A 16,695-nucleotide genomic window follows, 5' to 3' on the forward strand; every position below is an offset into this window, starting at 1 on the left:
AGTTTCCTATGTGGGGGAGCAATATTTCGAGGTTTTAAATAATTTTTGGCTCTATCAAGCTTATAATACCCCTAACCCCATAGTGTTGTAGGTAATAAAAATCCAAAATTTCCGCTCTGGTAGTCCTCTAAAAACATGTGTAAAAAATTCACGATAATAGTTCGGTTTGTTCACCCAATTATGTGTATAAACAATCACGATCATTGGCTATGTTGGTCTCTGTTGGTCTCTATTGGTGCTTTTTCTTTAAAAAATCCACTAGAATAGCTCTCTTGGGCCTTCAGGAAATAAATGGTAACATGTAAAAAAGCTGTAAGTTCGGCCGGGCCGAACTTTGGATACCCTCCACCATTTGGTACAAATTTGGCAACTTTCGAAAAAAAAAAAAAAACAAAATCCGTTAAAAATTCTGTTAAAATCTTAAAAATACCGAATGTAGCCGTATATTAGGGTCTAGGCAACTTTTTTCAGAAGCTATTACATAGGCAACTGTTTTCAGAAGCGATTACAATATTCAAATGCGGAATTCGAAAAAAAAAACTGTTTATAATGTAGCTAAAATCATCAAAATACCGAATATAGGGAGGTACCATGGGGGCTATAAAACACGGGGATATGCACAGACGAATTTCTGGCATAGGCTGTAGTATCCATTACGAACTTCAAATACAAAATGTGAAACAATTCCGGTAAATAATGTCGCTATAATCATAAAAATACCGAATATCGGGGGTACCGTTATATGGGGGCTATACGAAGACGTGGACCTGCACAGACAATTTTCTGTCATAGGCTGTAGTATTCATTACGAAATTCAAATACCAAATTTGAAATAGTTCCGGTAAATAATGTTGCTAAATTCATCAAAATACCGCATATTTGGTGGTACTGTTATATGGGGGCTGTTTTATGCTGTAGTATCTGTTACGAGCTTCGAATATCAAATTTGAAACAATTCCGGTAAATAATGTCGCCAAAATCTTCAAAATACCGAATATAGGGAGGTACCATTATATACTCTGAGCAGATAAACTATCAACTATGCTAGGCCCATAAAAACTGTTTCATTTGTTCCCCTCACTCTGTTACAAAAAAATACCACCATAAATACTCACCATATCCCCTTTCTGATGTGGGGCATAATTAAAAGGACCACAAAGCTAATCACAAAGGCGTTTACACGATATTTCGCCAGATCATTAGACAACAAAAAACGTTTTGAAAAACAAACACTTGAACACTTTTGTATTACAACAATTTAGACAATTGTTGGCATCTTGTTTGTGGTTCAATGAATTTTAATTGGATTCACATTTGGCCAACAAACAAGAACAACACAAAGACGACAAATAAATACCAACCAAAATACTTGACTGGTGTCGGGCATATAATGATCTCAAAATGCTTCATCATTTTAGATGTGCATGCATTTAAATAAGTCTGAACCTTTGTATGGCCGTCTCATATCAATATCATCATGCAATGCAATGAAATGGGCAAATGCAATTTTTGGATGCTGTTGCTGTTGTTATTGTTGTTGCTTAGTCAGTCGGTGACAAAAGGACAGACAGACAGAAGGCCTTTTTTTATTGAAACGCCTTTCCCTACCATACACGAACTGTGGTGTAGCCGCAGCAGCAGTAGCAGCTAGCAAAGCGATGTGTTTATCTAATTTGGCCAACAATTAAAAAACATAAATTTTGGCCTAATCTCATCATTAGACTAAATATTTTGTTTTGCTTAGATACAAATAAAAGCAAACACACACGCGCACGTGTATAGTAAGCTAATTACAGATTTACAACGAGATAATATGTTGGGGCATTTGCATATGGGACACTGCGCGAAGACTGGTTCAATATGTTAGGAGGTGAAAACGCAACGAAAAATAAGAATAAAAATTTAACGGATATGCAAGGAGTTACTGAAAAATAAAAAAATCTACAAAGGTTTGCTATTTCCTAAAAATCCCCGCTCCTACAACTCAATGATTATAGCTCAGAATGTTATGAAAGATCTTTAAAAAAAAACTCCATTCAAATACTAAAAAAAGTAGAAAAATTAACCAAAAAATTGTAACTATAACTCATAACGAGTAAAAAGCTGTAAGTTCGGCCGGGCCGAACTTTGAATACCCTCCACCATTTGGAACGAATTTGGCAATCGTCAAAAAAAAATCCGTTAAAAATTCTGTTAAAATCTTAAAAATACCGAATGTGACCGTTATATTAGTTCCTATACGACGACGTGGACCTGCATATGTAGGTTTTGTCATATGGCGTTACAATATTCAAATGCGAGACTTGTAAAAAAATCGGTGAGTAATATGTGAGTAAAATGAAAGTATAAAAATACCAAATATAGGGGAGTACCGTGTAACCTGGACCTGCACAGAGAACTTTCTGTCCATTACGAACTTCAAACACCGATTTTGAAACAATTCGGTGAATAATGTCGCTAAAATCATCAAAATACTGAAAATACTGGAGTTATACGAAGACGTGGGCTTGCACAGACAATTTTCTCTCTTAGGCTCTAGTATCCATTACGAACTTTAAATATCGGGATGTACCGACAATTTTCTGTCATAGTCTGTAGTATGCATGACGAACTTCAAACACCAAATTTGAAACGATTCCGGTGAATAATGTCGCTAAAATAATCAAAGTACCGAAAATCGGGAGGTACCGCTATATGGCTGCTATATGAAGACGTGCACCTGCACAGACAATCTTCTGTCATAGGCTGTAGAAACTTCAAATACCACATATGAAACATTTCCGGTAAATAATGCCGCTCAAATAATCAAAATACCGAATATCGGGAGGTCAACCTACTTCATTTCGTTTGAAAGCTAGAGTGACTTCCAAAGACGGACGGACAACGCTAAATGGACATAGAATTTTATGCTGATCAAGAATGTATATACTTTGTGGGGTTTATAATGTATACAAACGGAATGACAAACTTAATATACCCTCCAATGGTGGAGGGGATAAGAATAAGATAAGAATCCATGAACGTGGTTGATCTTGGCAAAATCTCTTAAAATATCCACGTTTATATTGCTATTGGAAAATATGTTTGAAAAAAAGCCCTATAGTGATCTGAAGAATTCGTTTAAGATTTCGACGATCATAGCTCTTTCCGTTGAAAAACTTTGGATTATAGACCTGTAGGCTCTTGAAAAAATCTAAATTTATTTCTCTATTGATCCTTAAACATTTTTTTAAGCCCGTCGATTATAGCTCTGCTGGTACTTGAGTCCATGGTCCTAAATAATTTGAAAAATATATCTAAAAATCCATAATTATAGCTCTGTTTGGTCGCGATTTTAGCTCTATTGGTCCTTGAAAAAATCCACGATCAAAAAATGTTACTCATTGAAAAACAATACGTTTAAAAATCCTAAAATCTTATCCACGATTATAGTTCCCATGATCGTTAAAAGTCTAAGCTTATAGCTCTATTGATCCTTGAAAATGTATTTATACCCTACAGCAGTTTGATTGTTTGACCGAGCCAAAAATTATGTAACACCTCGAATTATTGGTTTCCCATATAGGATGGATCTTCCTATCTCACCGAGCTGAGTCTATCTAGCTATAAATGGCTGTCCGTCCGTCCTTCTGTCCATTTTAATTTGTAATCAAGCTACAGGTCGCAATTATGGTCCGATCCTAACGAAATTGAATATGAAGGTGGGGTTTGGGTCAGAATAGAATCATATGGTTTTGGGAGATGATTTCAATATATTTAGGAGTTGAAATGGTACAATATTAGATAGTTGCTCTGTAGGCCACAATTATGAACCAATCGACGCGGAATTTTGCATAGAGTTAGAATTTAGGACTGGGCAGAAGCATACCAATTTGGGCCATCGAACAATATTTAGCGGGTAATATATATTATAATATTATAATATTAATACATTACATTACAAATACATTAAGAGGTGACTTCTGTCCATTAAAGTGATGCTAATAGCCACGATATCGGATATGTAGCAGAAATAGATCTTATTTATTCTGCTTAAAAGTTCAGAACAGCTGGGCCGATTTTCACAATTCCCATCAATTTGAAATGGTCTCTTGTCACAAAGGGAAAAAATCTAAGACAATCGCGGAAAAAATATACTAATAAAAAAGTGAATATTTTTTTATCGCACGCATTTTTTCAATTTGACTTAAAATTTTGAATTTTAAAATTTCTTAATTTTTACATCCCGCAACACTACGTTTTGAGTGTATTTTATACATGTCGCAGTTATCGTCCGATGCTCACGAAATTTTGCATGGGATTAGATTTAGGCCTATTGTTCTTAAGATGTACATTTAGGGGTTCAAATGGACTAATCATCAGCATCAGAAGAGAGTTAAGGACAGGGAAGAAGTCTAGCATTTTGGATGACCATTGGGTTATATCTAGCTGTAAAATGGACCACAACTTTCACGTGAAATTGTTTTGAATACCTAACAACACGACGGAGTGCGTAAAAATTGGTCAAATTCCCAGGGTCGAAAACCAAAGGGTAACATCTGTGCAGGTCTTTTTGACATTATTCCAAAATCGAAATCTTCCAAAATGGATTTGGACATAAGGGGACTTCGGGACATATTGTAGTGTTGTAGGTATCACATGGTCGGTCCCGCAAGACTATAGCCTTTGCTTAGTTGTTAAAATATACGTTTATAGCTCTGTTGATCTTTAAACAACCTTACTTTGTTTAATTTCCATTTGTTTAATATCCATATTTATAGTCCAGCTATATATAGTATAGTGTATAGATGGACCTTGAAGGAGTATGTTAAAGCTATTCACGATCATTGGTCTGTTGATCCTTGAAAAAAAATGTTTTAGCTCTGTTGGTCCTTATAATTTATGTCCGAAAACCCCAAAAATGTTAATGAAATCTATGATCATAGCTCTATAGGCTCTTAAAAAATATTAAAAAAGTCGTGTCTACCACTCTGTTCGTTCTTGAAGAAATATGTTTTGAAAATCCATGATATTATAGACCTTTTAGTCCTAGAAACTTGCGTTTAAAAATCCTCGATTATAGCTCTACAGGTATATCTTTGTCGTTCTAAAAAAATCCACAATTGCACCAATGTTTGGTCTTCGAGAAATATGTTTAATTTTCATGAATTTAGCTCTGCTTCTCCTTAAACAAATTGTCTACAAATCCAAGATGTTGTGGATAGATAAATAAATTAAAATATAACAAGTAAAAAAAAACATTAAGTTCGGCCGGGCCAAACTTTTAATACCCTCCACCTTAGGGTAAAAGAAACATTAGAAGAAATGTGGCAAAAACCATTAAAATACCGAATATCGGGAGGTACCGTTATATGGGGACTATATCAAATCATGGACCCATACATGCAATGTTTCGCCACCGGAGCTGGAACCCATTATGACCAACAAATACCAATTTTCAGACAAATCCCTGAAAAAATGTGGCAAAAATCATCAAATTACCGAATATTGGGAGGTACCGTTATATGGGGGCTACACCAAAACGTGGACCTATAATTAAAATTTTTCGCCACACGAACTAGGACCCATTATGACCTACAAATACCAATTTTTAGACAAATCAGTGAAAAAATGTGGAAAAAACCATCGAAATACCGAATATCGGGAGGTACCGTTATATGGGGGCTATACATGCAATGTTATGCCACCGGAGCTCGAAACCATTATGACCCACAAATACCAAATTTTAGGCAAATCCGTGTAAAAATGTGGCAAAAAAAAACTAAAATACCGAATATTGGGAGGTACCTTTATATGGTGGCTATACCAGAACGAGGACCGATATATCTCATTTTCAATACAAACCATCCTAGACACAATGCAAATTGCTCTGTTAAATTTTGACACTCTACGTCAAATAATGTGGGCTGTATCGTGATTTCAACAGACAGAAAGACGGACAGACAGACAGAAGGACAGACGGACAGACAGACAGACGGACATCGTTAGATCGACTTAGAATTTTATGCTGATTATGAATATATATACTTTATGGGTCTAAGACGAATATTTAAGGATGTTACAAACGGAATGACAAAGTTAATATACCCTCCTTTCCAAGGTGGAGGGTATAAAAAAAAACATTGTGGTTTCTTTTATCAGCATGAGGTGGAATACCCCATAATGCCCCTACCACTTTTCTCCTTACTAAACTTACTGTGACTGTGTCATTGATTTCTGTGCAACAACACACAGAAATACATTTTTGACGTTGTCATTTAATGATGGCGAGCAATGTTGAGGCGGTGATGAAATCGTTGCCATTCCATGGTGGGCATTTGTGTTTTTTTTTTTTGTATTTTAATTATTCTTTAAAGTTCTCAACCGTTAAACCCGATTAAAAAGATATTTGCTCCCCAATACTTTAAGTCTAAATGCCGAGGTAAAAAAAAGTCCAAATTGCATTACATCCAACAGGGATAAACATGCGTACATATGTGCGCTGCATGGGGAAGAAATAAATTGCAGTGGATTTTTCTCTCTGCCATAAATAAGATTCTAAATGCTTGGCATTTATCGTAACTTCTATGGGCGTTGTTATTTTGCCACAGGGAATTGCTCGTGTCTTTGCTTCCTGTGTTCGCTCGTTGGTCTGTTCTTTTTTCTGAGTGTGAAAAAAATAATAATAAAACTTAATTTTTAATTGCTTAAGTTTTGTTGTCATCATCATCATCCACAATGATGATCATCAAACCGGAGGATCATCTCTTTGTTGAAATTTCCGAAAAAAAAAATATTTTTAAGTTAATTTATTTACAATAGCTAATACTCCAATTTGTTAAATCATTTAACACACAAACACATTAAGGTTTTTTATTTATTTTTCGATTCTTCTCTTTTCGTTTCAGAATTCGTATACAGGTGCGTATATCTCTGACAGATTGAATTTCTACAACCGTTTATGCGACACATTTCAAGGTATTTAGATTTATGGATCCATTTTGAAATTTATAGCAAATTTGGTGAAATGTTTTTAGTTTTTTTTTTTTTTGTATTCGTTGATTTTAATGGTATTGAAATTGTCTTAAATGTTTATCGTAAATTTTCTTGACATATTTTTTATACGCGGAGGGAGGCTGAAAGACGTCAGAGTAAGGAAATTTTAGAATTTTTATAACTTTTTAAATATTTTCAATATCATTGGCAAGAATAAAGATTTCCAAACATAAATGTATGTTGACAAAATACTAAGGAAGAAATTAAACAGTTTATCCACACTTGTTTCAAATTTCAGAGGTCTTCTTCAGAATAAAGCTTTAATATATACATCTACGGTTAAATTAAGGTTAAGGTTTAATGTATATATATATATGTATGTAAGTATATATAAAAAATTCCTTCATTAAAAGGCAATTTCAATCATTTCGAATTTTTTTGAGATATCCGGATTATGATCTCAATTACAATATTATTACAAAACAAGTAAAAGAACATTAAGTTCGGCCAGGCCAAACTTTTAATACCCTCCATCTTAGGGTAAAGGAAACATTAGATGAATTGTGGCAAAAACCATTAAAATGCCGAATATCGGGAGATATCGTTATATGGGGGCTATACCAAATCGTGGACCTACACATGCAAGGTTTCGCCACACGAACTAGGACCCATTATGAACTACAAATACCAATTTTCAGACAAATACGTGAAAAAATGTGCCAAAAATCATCAAATTGCAGAATATCGGGAGGTGCCGTTATATGGGGGCTATACCAAAACGTGGACCTATAATTACAATGACTCGCCACACGAACTGGGACCCATTATGATCTACAACTAACAAATTTTCAGAGAAATTCGTGAAAAAATGTGTCAAAAATCATCAAAATACCGAATATCGGGAGGTACCTTAATATGAGGGCTATACCAAAACGTGGACCTATACATGCAATGTTTTGCCACACGAATTAGGACCCATTATGACCCACAAATACCAATTTTTAGACACATTCGTGAAAAAATGTGTCAAAAATAATTAAAATACCGAATATCGGGAGGTACCTTTATATGGGGGCCATACCAAATCATGAACCCATACAAGCAATGTTTCGCCACTGGAGCTGGAACCCATTATGACCAACAAATTCCAATTTTTAGACAAATTCGTGAAAAAATGTGGCAAAAATAATCAAAATACCGAATATCGGGAGGTACCTTTATATGGGGGCCATACCAAAACGTGGACCTATACATGCAATGTTTTGCCACACGTACAGGGACCCGTTATGACCTACAAATACCAATTTTCAGACAAATCCGTGAAAAATGTGGCATGAATCATCAAAAGACTATACCAGAACGTGGACAGATATATGTCATTTTCAATTCCAACCATCCTAGACACAATGGCAATTGCTCTGCTAAATTTTGGCGCTCTACGTCAAATAATGTGAGCTGTATCGTGATTTCAACAGACAGACAGGCAGACGGACAGACAGACGGACATCGTTAAATCGACTTAGAATTTTATGCTGATTATGTATATATATACTTTATGGGGTCTACGACGAATATTTAAGGATGTTACAAACGGAATGAAAAAGTTAATATACCCTCCTTTCTAAGGTGGAGGGTATAACCAGAGTTATTTTGATGGACAATTTTTAAATTAAATACTAGCTGTAAAGTTTCTCTAGATCTGAAATTATTTGGACCGGAGATAACGAATAAGGAAAAGCATTTTGCGAAACATAATAGGGCCTCTTAAGAGATCATTCTAAATATCCAAATTCAATTAATGTACTCTGTAAGAAAAGGACTAAAAATTTAATACGTTGCATTGGACAAAAGAAATGCGATTCAAGTTTATTTAATTATAAATACAGGGTGTGATAAAAAGACTGCAACAAAGTCAAACTTTTTACTTTTTTTTTAAATTTTATTGAATGAAAACAAAATATGTCGAAAATAGCATCAAATTTTAGAATAAGTTTAGATTTGTTCGCTTTTGGCACGAATTGTGGCCTTCAAACGGCCACACACACACGCTACCCGAATGTTGCTCTGCGGTATTTTAACCCATTCCCGGCGAAGCGCTTTCTTGAGGTGATCGACACTTTGGTAATTTTGAGTGCCAACTTTGCTTTCTAAAATACTCCAGACACAATAGTCCAACGGATTGGTATCCGGAAATTTTGGTGGCCATTGTGCGTTGGAAAAGAAGCGAGGAACATCAATGGCTTTACCCCGAGCTCAGTTTTCAATATTTGCCGAATGGAATATTGCGATATCTTCAGCTCACGAGCCATTTTTCGGTCACTGCGGCGTGGGTTTCAATCAAGTCGCTTCTTTACTTTTCGAACCATTTCTGCTGATGTTGCTGTTTTCTTCCGTCCACTTCCTTGACGTCGGGCTACGCTACTAGTATTAAATGCTACTTATCTTGGTATTGAGTGAATGTATAGGCCTGGAATACCGAAATTCGTTATTGAGGTCTTTGCTGGTATCTAGTATGAGTTTTGCAAGTGTGTACTATAATTGTTAGAAATGAACTAAATGGTACCAATTTAGAATCAATCTTGGTGTCTAGGATGGAGAGATGTAGATCTTTTTGGATATGTTACTAAATTTGTTTCTGGGTGAAGGAATTCTGAAATAGTTTTGGACAGAAAAAATCAATGTGGTCCATTGTGCAATGGTTATATATATATCCTCTTTGGTAAACTTCAACATGAATTATGTTGAAGATTTTTTGATGTGAAGGATAAACATTTTCCTTTTAGTCTCTCCGAAAAACTTGAATAATATATAAAATTGTAAAAATTCTGGAAATTTAGTACAATATTGAAGTTTTGATAAAAAAAAATTGTCAAACTGTGCATTTTAGGTACTAAAAAGCCTAACACTAACTGTTGTAGATTTTGTAGTGTTTTTTGACATTTTTTGAATTTTTTCATATTTTTTATCGCATGCGATTTTTTTTATTTCAATTTAACTTATAACATTGAAGTGTATACTTTGTAATATTTTTTCACTTACAACACAGGTTGAGGTTATTGTATACAGATTGCAATTATCGTCCGATCTTCACGAAAATTTTCACAAGGTTAGGGTTAGTCTCAGAAGGACTAGACCTATTGTTTCCAAAGTTGTCCGCAATATATTTAGAGGTTGAAATAGACCCACAACTAAAAAATTTTACTGATTTTGCAGCCGTTATAAAGGTCACAAGTAGACACCAAAGGACACGAAATCTCGCATGAAGTTAGAGTTTAGGACAGCGGGTAGAATGGACCACTACTTTTGTGTGAAAAAATAAATACCAACATTTCCATTCTACCGATTTCGCTACAGGCGAAATTCAATATACATAAAAGGGGAGCTTCTGGCTTTTTATATCCTCCACCATACATAGTATGGTCATCGAAATAATAATTTTAGACCCAACAAAGTATATATATTCTTGATCAGCGTAAAATTCTAAGACGATTTGGCCCTTTCCGTCCGTCTGTTGTAATCACGCTACAGTCAAAACGAAAAATATAGGAAGCTAAAATTTTGCACAGATCTGTCTTTTGTCTGCAGGCAGGTCAAGTTCGAAGATGGACTATATCGGTCCACGATATCGTATAGCTTCCATATAACGGTACCCTTCGATATTCGGTATTTTTATGATTTTAGCCACATATTTCAACGGAACTGTCTGAAATTCTACACAAGGAGTTCCTTGTGTGCAATTTACGCCCTGAATGAGAATTGTCTATATATGTTCACGATATCGTATAGCCCCCATATAACGGTACCTCCCGATATTCGGTATTTTGATAATTTTAGCGACATTATTTACCAGAATTGTTTCAATTTTGGTATTTGAAGTTCGTAATGGATACCACATCCTAGGATAGAAAATGAAGCATGTAGGTCTACGTCTTCGTATAGCCCCCATATAACGGTACCCCCGATATTCGGTATTTTGATGACTTTAGCGACATTATTTACCGGAATTGTTTCAAATTTGGTATTTGAAGTTCGTAATGGAAATTACAGCATTAAACAGAAAATGGTCCATGTAGGTACACCTCTTCATATAGCCCCCATGTAACGGTACTCCCCGATATTCGGTATTTTGATCATTTTAGCGACATTATTTACCGGAATTGTTTCAGTTTTGGTATTTGAAGTTCGTAATGGAAACTACAGCATAAAACAGAAACATGTAGGTCCACCTCTTCATATAGCCCCCATGTAACGGTACCCCCCGATATTCGGTATTTTGATGATTTTAGCGACATTATTTACCGGAACTATTTCAAATTCGGTATTTGAAGTTCGTAATGGATGCTACAGCCTATGACATAAAATTGTCTGTGCAGGTTCAGGTCTTCGTATAGCCCCCATATAACGGTACCTCCCGATATTCGGTATTTTGATGATTTTAGCGATATTATTTACCGCAACTGTTTCACATTTTGTATTTGAAGTTCGATCTTCGGTATTTTTATGATTTTAGCGACATTTTTTTCATCGGAATTGTTTCAAATTTCACATTTGAAGATCGTGAAGTTCGATATAACAGCCTATGACAGTAAATTCTCTGTGCAGATCCACGTTTTATAACTACCATGGTACCTCCCTATATTCGGTATTTTGATGATTTTAGCTTTATTATAAACAGATTTTTTTTTCAAGTTTCGCATTTGAATATTGTAATAGCTTGTGACAAAAGGTCCACGTCGTCGTAAAGACTATAACATACGACTATATTAGGTATTTTCAAGATTTTAACAGAATTTTTAAGGGATTTTATTTTTTTGAAAATTGTTAAATTTGTACCAAATGGTGGAGGGTATTCAAAGTTCAGCCCGGCCGAACTTACTGCTTTTTTACTTGTTTATGCTGATTTCGCTGACGAATATAGCCAAATATCCTAGTCAAGCAAATCATATAGATAAGTGTAAATTTGGAGATACAGAGGAGCCTCTTGCTTTTGGAGGTGATCGGAAATTAGTTTGGGGTTCAAATGAACCAAAAACAGGAAAAAAAATCCTGATCACACAAGCTAATCGACACGCCTGAGAAGAGAGTTTAGGACAGAGAAGAATTCTACCATTTTGGATGACCATTGGATTATATTTAGCTTTAAAATGGACCACAACAACCAAAAGCACGACGGAGTGGGTAAATATTGGGCAAATGTCCCTGGTCAAAATGCCAAGGGTAATATCTGGGCAGAGCTCTGTGACATAATTTCAAAAGTGTAATCTTCCAAAATGGGTTTGGACATATGGGGACTTCTACCATTTTGTAGTGTTGTAGGATATCACATGGTCGGCCCCGCACGACTATAGCCTTCAATTACTTGTTTAGGGTTGTGGTTGTCATTTTTCCAATATTTTGTTCAAAAATGAGAGCCACAAGACAATGCCAAATTGGCTGGCAATTGCCTTTATCAATAATTATGCACTTCTACGTTGTCCTAAACTTCAATCCCATGCAAAGTTTTGACCTGTAGAGCAACTTTAAAATAAGCAAAAAATTAATCTGTGGGCGAACGTCGCCAAAAATCAAAAAGCTATTTTTCTAACCCTAAATCCATGCAATATTTCATGAGGATCGGGCCATAACTGCTATCTGAATCGTGATTACAAATTAATTTGGACTGACGAACAGATACACGGTCATGGCGAGATCGTCTTAGCTCACACATTGTGCTGTTGGCTATAATAACAAGGAGTGCTTAAAAATATTCTATAAGAAATGTAAACTATAAATGTGAAGAACTCATTTTATATGTTTAGACTAGCCTTTACCCTTACACTCAAAAAGCTACCAATATACCATACTTCAAGGTTCTTAGACTTAGTGCCTTTAATTCGATTTCAAATAAATAGATCTAAATACGCTACAGCTTGTGTCGCATACATTTTTTTGAATAATACACTTTTTATTTATTTTTATAAATCTTATACCCCTTTGATAAGTTAAAACCATTCTTTCTCTCTTTGCAGATTCCTACGATTCATCGTCGTCCCCGAATGGTTCCAGCTTGGATTGTCTCAATTTGATCGTTCAAAATATCAACAAATGTACGACAACAACGACTGGCATTAAGACAGCAACAATATCTCCGACAAATTTACATGGAACAACAACAACATATCCCACAAACAGTTTACATCACAACAGCAGCAGCAAAAGCAACAACAATAACAATATCAATGGCAGACATACAAGTTCCAGCAACAATATTTTCTCTGACATGTCAGTAAGAGGAGGATGCAGGATTGGTGGCGGTGGTAATGCGGCATTAAAAAATGCGACAAACACACGACTGGGGGGACTTGGACATGGATCACCAACAACACCGGCAATGGGTGTTGTTGTCGCAACAGTGACAACGGCAAACGCAACAACATCATCCGCAGCAGTCACAACAACAACATCAACTCATTCATCATTAAATGCAACATTTAAGCAGAAATGCACAACATGAAGAAGAAGAAGAAGAAACTGAGGAAGAAGAAGAAGATGATGAGAAAGAGGAAGCATATAACGATTGGTAAATCCCTAGACAGAATGATGGGCCGGAATATACATATATTTTCAATCTTTTCGTGTTGAGCGCGTCAAAACGAATGTGCCTATGTGTGGGGCCGACTAGAGATTAACCATAGGAGCAGAACAAACAAACCAAAGATTTAAACATAATTTAGAATAATGATATATATGTATGTAGAAATATTGTAAGATAGGAATAAAACAGAAAACAACTGTAAGATAAATTAAACAAAAAAAAATATTGTGATTTTTTTGTCGAAAAGGGAGGGAAATGGGCATTTATGTTAATGCAGACAATTTGGCGCCCAAACAAATAAACAAGAACTCCGTTGACGCGTCCAGGATGCCGCATATAAACTATTTAATTTAGACTTCTTCACATTGTCGTCCGAATTATGACTTGCAATATGATTATTCAAAATGTTGGTCCTTTATGGAGAAGATACCAAAGAAGTGGACCAATATTATACACTTCTCTCTATATATTACAACGTGCCTGATTTGTACTTCATCGACCTTCACTTTACATGATACTTTTTATACCCTCCACCATACTATGGAGGGTATATTAATTTTGTCATTCCGTTTGTTACTCCTCGAAATACTTATGTCAGACCCAACAAAGTATATATATTCTTGATCAGGGTAAAATTCTAAGACGATTTAGCCAATCACGCTATCTTTCGAGCAAATTGAGATAGAAGGCTGAAATTTTGCACACATGTATATTTTGCCAGTAGGCAGGTTAAGTTCGTAAATGGGCCATGTAGGTCCACGTTTTCATATAGCCCCCATATAACGGTACCTCCCTATATTCGGTATTTTGATGATTTAAGCGACATTATTCACGGGAATTGTTTCAAATTTGGTATTTGAGGTTCAAAATGGATACTACACTCTAAGACAGAAAATTGTCTGTGCAGGTCCACGTCTTCATATAGCCCCCATATAACGGTACCTCCCTATATTCGGTATTTTGATGATTTTAGCGACATTATTCACCGGATTTTTTTTCAAAATTGGTATTTGAAGTTCGTTATGGGAACTACAGTCTGTGACAGAAAATTGTCTGTGCGGGTCCAGGTCTTCGTACAGGCCCCATATATCAGTACCTCCCTATATTCGGTATATTGACGATTTTAGGTACAATACCCATCAAAATTGTTTGAGATATGGTATTTGAAGTTCGTAATGGATGCTACAGCCTGTGACAGAAAATTGTCTATACTGGTCCAGGTCTTCGCACAGCTCCAATTTAACGGCACCTACGATACGATATTTTGATGATTTTAGCTACATTATTCACCGTTTATATCAAGTTTCGAATTTGAATTTGGTAATGGCTTATGACAAACAATGCTTATGTATATCCACGTCGTATAGACCCCAAAATAACGGCTATATTCGGTATTTTTAAAATTTAAACAGAATTTTTTAAGGATTTTATTTTTTAAAAATTTCCAAATTCGTTGCAAATGGTGGAGGTTATTAAAAGTTCGGCCCGTCCGAACTTACAGCTTTTGTACTTATTATACCCTACAAAACATAGTGGTAAGGGTATTATGTCTTTGTGCATTTGTTTGTAACACGGAGAAGATAGCGAGGTAGACCCATAGTTACTTTTGAGAACATTCTTAGAATCACTTTCTGAGTCGATTTACGCATGTCAGTCCGTTTGTCCGTCCATCAATGTATTCTTGTGAACAAAATGCAGGTCGCATTAATTATCCAATTGAGATGAAATTTTGCAAACAATATTTTTTGGCCCAAGGACGAACTCTATTGAAATTGGTTATTATTGGATCAGATTTAGATATAGCTCCCATATATCTTCAACCTATTTCGGATTAATTGTGTACCAAATGGCTAATCTTAGTGAAAATGACCTGCATATTATTACATCCGACCGAATTCAGTCTAGAAGCAAGTAAATCATATTTGGTGAAAATCGGTTCAATATCGGTCCCATATAAATATTTCATCCGATTTGGGTTTTAAGTCCCTCATATGCGTAATATGTACTCCAGAAGAATGATATTTGGTACCCGACATCAGATACTGCTCGAAAATACCCCTGTTTAATTTTGTCGAGATCGGTTCAGATTAGGATATAGCTCCCATATATATCTTTATCCGATATCAGGTTTATTGTGCACCAAATGAACTGAATGAATTCATGAATTCATCGTATAAGTCAGTACTTATAATTTGGTGTAAATCGGTTAAGATATAGCTATGGCTGCCATAATTCTGGCAGTTACAACTGAATTCATCCTATAAACTAGTATTTCCAATTTGGTGTAAATCGGTTCAGATATAGCTATAGCTCCCATATATATCCTTTATCCGATTTGGGGTTTAAATATTAATTCCACAACAATGATCTTTAGTTCCAGATATCTTTTAGAGCTCGGAAATACCTCTGCCAAATTTTATCAAGATCGGTTCAGATTTGGATATAGGTTCCATATATATCTTCAACCGATTTCGGGTTAATTGGGCACGAAATGACCAATATCTGTCACAAATTCCTGAATTTTGGTACATCCGACCGAATTCAGTCTAGAAGCAAGTACATCAAATTTGGACAAAATAGCCAAAAGGGGTAAGCCATTATCTATCATTTTCACATCAGAACTTGCGTTAGTAAACATATTGGGATATGTAAAACTTGAAGAGAATCGGGTGCTTATGTCGCATTTTAATTATTCAAAATTTTTACCAATTTCTGGGGGGGGGGGGGGTACCAGAAGGGTTGGTCCGATATTGCCATCTCCGAACGCGATATACGACTGACAATAATATTACAATGTACCAAGTTTTCATCATATCGGATACTCCCTTTGAAAGTTATCTTGCGCACAAGCCAGACAGACGGGCGGAAGGATAATAAAGCGACTCCAAATGTCCGGAAACGGATTTGGTCCAAAGCGACTTTGGGTTTAAACCCGTAATTTCTATGATATACAGGGTTGCCCATATTCGACGGACCCATGACTCTTTGGTCAAAAGTTATGGCGTTGCCAGATGAGTCCGTCGAATATGGGCAACCCAGTACATCCTCCGTGGCCTTATGGATGAGGGTATAATAATCTCTTCAATATACTTCAAAAGATAAATGTAAATAACCCATAGAGAGGTTATATATCATTTGATACGGTC

At 35.6% G+C, this 16,695-nt stretch overlaps 1 protein-coding gene across 1 annotated transcript; it reads left to right on the forward strand.

Moving 5' to 3' along the window:
• Window positions 1-291: 291 nt before the first annotated feature.
• On the forward strand, window positions 292-13,774 carry LOC131806962 (uncharacterized protein DDB_G0288805-like). The gene is made up of 3 exons (XM_059131947.1): window positions 292-312; window positions 6,888-6,900; window positions 12,984-13,774. Exons 1-3 carry the CDS (start codon window positions 292-294, stop codon window positions 13,466-13,468), a joined length of 519 nt encoding a protein of 172 aa, XP_058987930.1. The 3' UTR covers window positions 13,469-13,774.
• Window positions 13,775-16,695: the final 2,921 nt, after the last annotated feature.

Source organism: Musca domestica, unplaced genomic scaffold (assembly GCF_030504385.1).
Source record: "Musca domestica strain aabys unplaced genomic scaffold, Musca_domestica.polishedcontigs.V.1.1 907, whole genome shotgun sequence".
Lineage (NCBI taxonomy): Eukaryota > Metazoa > Arthropoda > Insecta > Diptera > Muscidae > Musca > Musca domestica.